This window comes from Tupaia chinensis, unplaced genomic scaffold, assembly GCF_000334495.1.
Source record: "Tupaia chinensis unplaced genomic scaffold, TupChi_1.0 Scaffold141538_1, whole genome shotgun sequence".
Classification (NCBI taxonomy): Eukaryota; Metazoa; Chordata; class Mammalia; order Scandentia; family Tupaiidae; genus Tupaia; species Tupaia belangeri.
In genome coordinates, this window is record NW_006201399.1 from 393390 (window position 1) to 401736 (window position 8347).

General features: G+C 40.9%; 1 protein-coding gene across 2 annotated transcripts in view; it reads left to right on the plus strand.

The window, feature by feature from the left end:
• Positions 1-8347, plus strand: part of NCALD (neurocalcin delta) — a 346302-nt gene that overhangs the window by 309367 nt on the left and 28588 nt on the right. For both annotated transcript variants that reach the window (XM_006163255.2, XM_006163256.2), the window contains one exon: positions 6309-6705. In XM_006163255.2, the coding sequence (XP_006163317.1) occupies positions 6328-6705 (378 nt within the window). In that variant the 5' untranslated portion in view covers positions 6309-6327. The remainder of the gene's footprint in view (positions 1-6308; positions 6706-8347) is intronic.

Genomic DNA, 8347 nt, shown 5'->3' on the forward strand with positions numbered 1-8347 from the left:
GAAGGGACTAGGTGATAAATCAGAGATAGCCTGGAGCCCACTCACCCAGAGCCTGATGGGCCAGAAGAGTTAAAACTTTATTCTAAGTGTTTTAGAAGCCTTGTATAACTTTAGGCAGAGGAGTGACACAGTCTGATTTGTGCTCTTACAAGATCACTCTGGGGGACCAGAGGAAAATAGATTGGGGCCAGGGGTAGGAAGAGGGAGGACAAGAATGAAAAGTGAGATTCCAGTGAGAAAGATGTTGAGAAGACCAGAAAAGGAGGCTGTAGTTTGTGTTGAGGTGGTGACAACGGAGACAATGAGAAGTAGGTCTGAGACAGACTTTGGAGACAGAATCAATAGCACACGCTAATGAAAGAACATTAAGGGAATCACCAATGAGTCCTAGGGTTTTGGACTGAGTAGTTGTGTAGAAGGTGGGGCAGGTTGAGTGAGGAAGAGATCAGATATTTCAAAGAGGAAACCCAGTGCTCCGATTCTAATTTGTTCTGCTATATCGAGTACTTTTAATGTTCAGCCTTGAGCTGGGCGTGAAAGACACACCGATAGTCTTGGCCTCTGTGTTTTCCTATCACCTCATAGCCATTCTTTCTTAATCTCCTTTACAGGTTCCTTCTCATCTCCTGAGTTCAAATGCTGGAGTGATCGAGGGCTCAGACCTCAATCTTCATTGACTTTCTTGGTATTCTCATCCCAGCCTTTGACTGTAAACTCTTATCTGTATGCTAATAACTCCCGAGTGTATATTGCCTCCCTATCCCTAGAACTCTAACTGTAGACTTATATATCCAACTACCTACCTGACACGTCCAATTGGGAGTATAACAGGCATCTCAGGATTCATCCAAACACTGATATGCATGCCCCCAGACTCATCTGGAAGCCCTGCTTCTGTTGTATTTTCTTTATTTCTGTAAAGGTCAACTTCATGCTTACAGTTGCTCAGGCCAAAACCACAGAATTATCTTGTGCTGTTCTCTTTATTCACACCCTACATCTGAATTCTGCATTAACCAGTACTGTTGATTCTACCTTCAAGCTGTATCCAGAATCCAACTACATGTCCCTTTCTCTGGGCTACCATCCTGGTGCCAGCCACTGTCATCTCCTGCTTGAATCTTTTCAGGGGCCTCCTAACTGTATCTCTGCCTTTGACCTTTTCCTCTTTAGCTTACTCTCAACACAGCAGCCAGAGAGAGCCTGTTAGAATGTAAGTCATTCCTATCACTTCTCTCAGTGGCTTCATCGCAGAGTGAAAACCAAAGTCCCCTGGTCCCACAACTTCAGGTTCTGCAGCTTCTGGCCCCTCATTGCCATGCTGATCTCATCTTCCTCGCTCTCCCCTGCCTTCCATCACCACATCCTAGAACATGCTAAGTATGCCCCTGGGTTAGACCTTCTCACATGCTGTTTTTTCTTCCTGGAATAGTCTTCTCTCAGTTATTTCCATGACTACCTCCCTCACTTCCTCTAATCTTTCTCAGTGGGCTTTCCCTGGTTTCTTATTTTAATTTCAACACCCAACCACCCACCTCTGGCATTTCCCAATTCCCTTCGTCTTCTTTCTTCTTCTCCATACACATCTCCCTCTAACCCTAATAAGAGACATTATTGTATGTTTCTTGCCACTAGACTGCAAACTCCATGTGAACAAACCTGTTTACTCCCTGCTGAATTCCCCATTGCCTCAGAGTCGTGCCTCATCCCTGGGAGACTCTTAGTACCTATTTGTGGAATGAATGAGTTCCAACAGGAGGTTATCTCCACCCCCTTATCTATCTCTTTTTATGGAGCTCTTGTCTTAATTTCTGTATATGTTTTATCCATGGAGCTAATAGGATATAGTGGTAAAAGCTGAGGACAACCAAATAGCAGTCCCAGCTCAAGGTTTGGTTTTCTTGTTTACAGACTGTATGACTTGCCACAAGTCACTGAGCCTCTCTGAGTTTTCATTTCTTTGCTATGAAATGGAGAAAGCCTGCCTTACCTACCACAGTGTTGCTGTGAAGATTCGATAGAGTAATGTGTGAAGGACCATTAAGGATGAGATACTGTTTTCATTGATCACAACATCTGACCCTGACCAGATACCAGAGCTTTACATATATGACCATTTAATTCTCACATCAAATCCATGAGATATGAACCTATGTTATGGAACTAATTTTATAGATGGAAAAAACTGAGGATGTGTCAAAAAGTTCAGTGAATTATCTGACAGCTGGTAAACAGTAGAGCCAGACTTTGAACCTGAGCATTTTTATTTTCTTTTTTAAGTTTTTTTTTCTCCACAAGTCTGACAGACAGAAAATGATAGAGAAAGAGGGAAAGACAAGCACTTTCCCTAGGTCTTACATCAATAAACCCACTTCCTCAGCCTTCCCAGCCAACCAGGATCATGGATGCCCTTGCCTGGAGTATATAGGAACCGAACCTGTGATCTTCCGCATGAATCCAGCCTCACTTGAGCAGCACCACTGAACTGGCCTGGCCCACCGAGGATTTTTATTCCTTGGCCTGAGCTTTTGCCCACTATGTTCCTCTGGCACAAAATAAATATTTTAGGGAGTAGATGAAGTAATGAAAAGGGTTTGACCAGAGGTGACTCTTTTGTCTCCAAGGCTCTTTTTCCTCTCGACTGCTCCTTAATGTAACATTTCCCTGATGCTGTCTTCACCACCCAGCCCCTCAACTCACACTGACCAAAATTCCTGTCCTCTCAAAGAAAAAGATACGATCAAGTAGTCCCTTAGTTTTCCCTCTCCCACTCAGGGAAGGAGGCTCTGTCATTTGTTCCCTGAGACTTTTGTTGTACAGTCTAACCAAATCCAGATGGTGTTCCCAAGTTCAGTCACCATACTTAGTGAAGTATTTGTAGTTATCTACTGAAACAAATTCTGGACTACATTGCAAACACCAGCTTCCCAAATAACTTATTCCATGCTCTCCTGTCTTGTTTGTGTTATGGCCTTTCTGTGCTAATGAATTTGTAAATGTGGTTTAATTACTGTTTACCGAAAAATAGCTGCGTACAGATCAGTCTCAGTGGGAGACTTAGCCAAAATGTTGAGGCAATTTATTTCTAGTGCAAAAACAGCTAATAAATGAGAAGTACTTTTTAAACATTGGAAAAGGAACTTAAGTTTGGTTTTGAAGAAACACAGCTTTATATATCCGGGGAAATAAATCATTCTTTAAAATAGTAGATTTAAATATCAAAATGGCTTTTTCTCCCCAAGGCCAGGCACACAGAGATTTGCACATAACCAAACTGTAATAACAATGATTTGATTGAACACCACAACAAAGAGCTATATTCGGAAGAACTCCTCAAAAGGAAAACCTGAAATTACTTGTAAATTCCATAAAATGTTTCAGAGCTCTGTAAACCCATGTATTATGTATTACCTCATGTTTCTGAATTCTAGCCTCAGGCAAATTGCCAACTTAGCAACTAAATGACAGTTTTAAAATTTTAATACAAACCAGCCTCTCTAACTCTGCTTTTTAATCTCCAGGAAAAAAATAAAGACACGAGAGAAGCAAAAATTATTGGAATATCCAATTTCTAAATTCTGTTTGTGCTACATTTGGAGTTGTAGTTTAATTTTGCTCTTGCATAAAATGGTTTTTGCTTAATTCTGCATAAAAAGAGACCTCCGAAAGTAAGTTCTTCCTGCAGCTGTTGGTCTTGCTAATAGGTCAGGCTCCATCCTCGCTACTTTCCAGGGGATGCCTATATGTGAAGGGGAGCAGAACCTGGTTCTGCCTTCAAAGCCGAATTCCAAAAACAAAACCAACCAACCTGGCAACAAATAGGGATTGCAAATCATTTGTTAAACTATGTATAGTACAAAAGATGTTTGAACATTGTGAGATACAAATGCTGAATTCATTTCTAGTGAGGGCACCAGAACGGCAGTTCAACAGAAGAGATGGTAGGATTAAGTCTTACTGACCATAAAGCTTTCGCAATGTCAAACAGTATTTTGAAAACCAAGTCCTGTCCTTCTTGGAAAAAGCCTCTTTTCCAGGAAGACTATTCCATATTTCCATTCTCCATAATTACTTTTCAGTTTTTTCCCCAGTCATTCCTAGTTGATTAGTTCACCAGATGCCATTTGTGGAGGGCCTTGGAGAGGGAAAGCAACCCCAACTCAACCTCATGGGCTGACCTTGTAGGGCTGACCTTGTATCAAGAGGAGACAGACACAAACACACACCACAACTAGTAAAATCACAATGAAAATTGATAATCCTGATTAAAAATGGAGATATGTTGTCTTTCAGAATAGTCTGTGATTTTCCAAGCTTTATTTTGAGAATTTTTTCAATAGAGGCAAAATGTCAGTGTAGAGTCCCTTTATGAAAAGGGGGTTTATCTTGACCATGCTTAAATCATAAGACTTGTAACAGATATCACCTCCTTCAAGAGAACTTCCCTGATAGCACCCATGCCCTCTTGGCTTGGCTTTCCTTTCTAGGTCTTCTCATTGCCTTCACTGTCTATTCCTCTGTTTTCATGTGTGGAAGACCCGTCATATTGGCCCCTCACTGCAAACACCATAGCAGTGTATACATGGCTGAGCACACTTAGGGAGGAAAGGCCACGTCTTATTCTTCACACACACAGAACCAGAAGCACCTAGTAAATGGTGCTCAATTATCACTGAATGGCTGGAAGATAATTGCAGATATTCCTCCATCTAACAAAAGCTGTGTTTCTTCAAAACTATACTCTAGTAAGATCAAAAACAGTTTAAAAAAGTGTGCATTCTTGTTTTTAAAAACCGTAAATGTATTGGTCCAGCTGAGGTAGCAGGTGCTGGTTGACACTGGCACCCAGTAGGCTAAAGCCACATGGGAGGCCCAAAGTCTATTCTTCATGCACTGCAAAAAGTTGGGTGTGGTGACACATGTTGGAACTCCCAGCCACTCCAGAACCTGAAGCAGAATGATCGCAACGTATTTATTGGGCTAGTTCCATGTCTTGGTGGTTAAGGAAGCCAGGTCCCACATGGCCAATGGTGACTTGAATCCCAACTATAATAGCTTGAAAAACAGACTTGGCATTTATTTGCATGTGAATGCCCAAAATCTGATGAAGAAATGAGATGATGATGTGACTGCTCCTCACACCCACACACACATTTATATACCTGTGTTATATATGTATAAATGTATAATTTATACATAGTGTATATAAATATGTGTATAGAGATATAAAATAGAAAATAATATATGCTAAAATGTAATAAATACTACATTATAGTATATATTATGGCATATATATATATATATATATATATATATCATATTTAAATATAAGGGGTCTTCAAAAAGCTTATGGAGAATGTGTATTATGAAAAACCTATGCATGGATTTCAATTTTTTTGGCACAAAAGTAAGCTATTTCTTCCATTTTTCCATAAACTTTTTGAATCCCCTTATAAGTATGTACAACAAAAATCTAAAAGAACACACACCAAAAAACTAGCAAGGGTTAGGATTTGTAATAATACTTTTTTGTTTGTGTAAGACTGTGTTGTTTTGTTATTTTGCTATGGGTATGCACTACTGTTCCCATAAGAAAGTACGAAGTTTTTGTTTCTGTTTTTAATAAAACAAAGCTTGGCCTATTTTATAAACCAGTCATAAAACTTAAAATTTTGTGATGCATTATCTTTACTATTTAAATCCAATGTTGTTGGTGATTTATTCTATACATTTAGATAACCAAACTAACTTGATAGCATCTAGAGGTATCAGATAAGTTTATTTTCATTTTCCTTTCTTTTGTCTGTGTTGATAATATTCAGAAGGTACCCAAGCAGCATTTAACTTGGAAATATTCTAGAAATAAAAAATACTAAATTCTCCCTATTGGTCTCTGTTTCCCTTCCTCTTTAATTTTTCCGTTTGGATTAAGTATTAAAATCCAATCCTTCTTAAATCCAGTCTCAACCTCTTGCAAATTGATAAGCCAAACTAAGTAACCAATTAATTCCCTCTCATCCCCCCCCCCCAACCCACTCCAAATCTTTTGCTTTCAGGTTGGTTCCCTACAAAAGAACTATCAGAACTATCAGCTTTCTGGTCACTATTATTTCTGTTCTGCATTGCATCTTCTGCTAGCATGTCATTCTATCATTTTGACTGGCTGGCTGCTATGTTGCAAATCCTAGACAATGTTATTGAGCTAGTATAATGTTTAATTTTTCTTTTTCCTAAAGGAACAGTCACAAATTATAAAATGTGTCCCTAAAGAACAGCTTTAAAAATCATGTTTTCTTTTCTATCTGCAGCTGAATTCTTGCTGCCAGGATGGGGAAACAGAACAGCAAGCTGCGCCCAGAGGTCATGCAGGACTTGCTGGAAAGTACAGACTTTACAGAGCATGAGATCCAGGAGTGGTATAAAGGCTTCTTGAGAGACTGCCCCAGTGGACATTTGTCAATGGAAGAATTTAAGAAAATATATGGGAACTTTTTCCCTTATGGGGATGCTTCCAAATTCGCAGAGCATGTCTTCCGCACCTTTGATGCAAACGGAGATGGGACAATAGACTTTAGAGAATTCATCATAGCCCTGAGTGTAACATCCAGGGGGAAGCTGGAGCAGAAGCTGAAATGGGCCTTCAGCATGTATGACCTGGACGGGAATGGCTACATCAGCAAGGCAGAGATGCTGGAGATCGTGCAGGTACGTAGCCCTAGCCCTTTAAAAAGGGAAGAATGTGTGTCACAAGTAAGATTAGAAGGTATGCAGTAGGGCGCAGGGCAGAGATTGCAAACCGGTGGTCACCAGGGCATTTTACTTGGTTTGACTAATGGTTTTGAAAAGTTTGGACCTGCATTACAGTTCAGGAAGATCGCACATGAAAATCCACATTGGTTGGCATTTCTTAAAAATTCAGGAGCTCTGGCAACTCTGGGCCTACGTCACTGCTCATTATAAGTCACCTGATGCTTTGTGCTGACCCCCACCCTACAGAAGGACGTGTGCTCTTCAACTGACCTTGCTCATTATGGCCACTCCAGCCTATGGGGATAACCCACCTATACCTAGAGTCCTTGGGTTAGAGCCCCTGGAGTGGTGTTTAATGATCAAGCTCTAATCTGGGTTCAAATCTTGTGTCTTTCAGTCACTACCGCTGTGACTTTTACCAAGTAAGTTAGTTCACCTAAATGAGTCTCAATGTTCTCATCTACAAAGCATAACTACTAGCAGTACGCACCCACGTTGTGGGATTATTTTAGGATTAGATATGACCCGCCATGTTAAATGTTTACACAGTGTCAGTCATACAGAAAACCTTACAATCATCGCCATCATTAATTTACAACTTTATCATATTCTTGAATAAGAGCAGGGATCTGGACTCTCTGTTTCATCGCACTAGAGATACAAACACTTTAGAATCAAGGTCTCCATCATTTTAATCAGAGGTGCTCTGTTTTATTCCCATGAAATACTCACCCCAAACAGAACAGAAGAATGGGCCCTCGTGTTGACTACATATTCCTTGATGGACCCAGCAAACTTTAGGAAGGTTGGAAAGCAGGGTAAGGAGCTATGGTTGTGACGACACTTTGCTCAGCAGTGGGTGGAACCCAGAGACAAACATATTGCTGCAGGCAATTAGGAGTAGTGGGTGGGCAGCAAGGGGGAGGACTGGCAGTTGCTCACTGTCTTAGCAAGCAAGAGGGAAGCATCTGGCAGCAGACGGCAGGTTTCAGAGAATAGGCATTTGGATATCTGGAGGGCTTAGCTCAGAGGCCAACACTCATCCCAGGACATCTGGTAGTGGTCCTACAGAGATCCTGCAGCCACTGGAAGAACTGGTGAGGCACTGGACAGATTGGGAGACATGACACAAGGAGATTAACAAATAAACAAACAAACTCAACTACCGATGACAGGGAGGATGGGGCCATGGTGGCACTTGCTTACAAAGAGCAGCAGTGCACCTGGTTGGGGAAACTTGGGATAGGGCCCCAACAGACCTGGAAGACTGACCTCTCATTGAGCCTCGAAGCTGAGCCCTGGTGCCTGCCCCTAGGCCAGTGGGATTGAACCCCATGGGCAATTCAAGTGACAACTGCAAACATTGGGGAGAATGTGGAAGCAGGGATCCAAAATGATCCTTCATTGAGGAACTCTCTAAGATCTGCCAACTTTTCTGCCGCCAGTAACATTTTTAACCCAGAGCAGTAACTTTCTTTGTAACTTTGTTAAATTATTCCCTTAGAGCTATGGATGTTAAGCAAACTAAAGGACATTTCCTCATCCTAGAGGATAAATGTATAAAAAATATAACAGCATGTATATATATATATATATA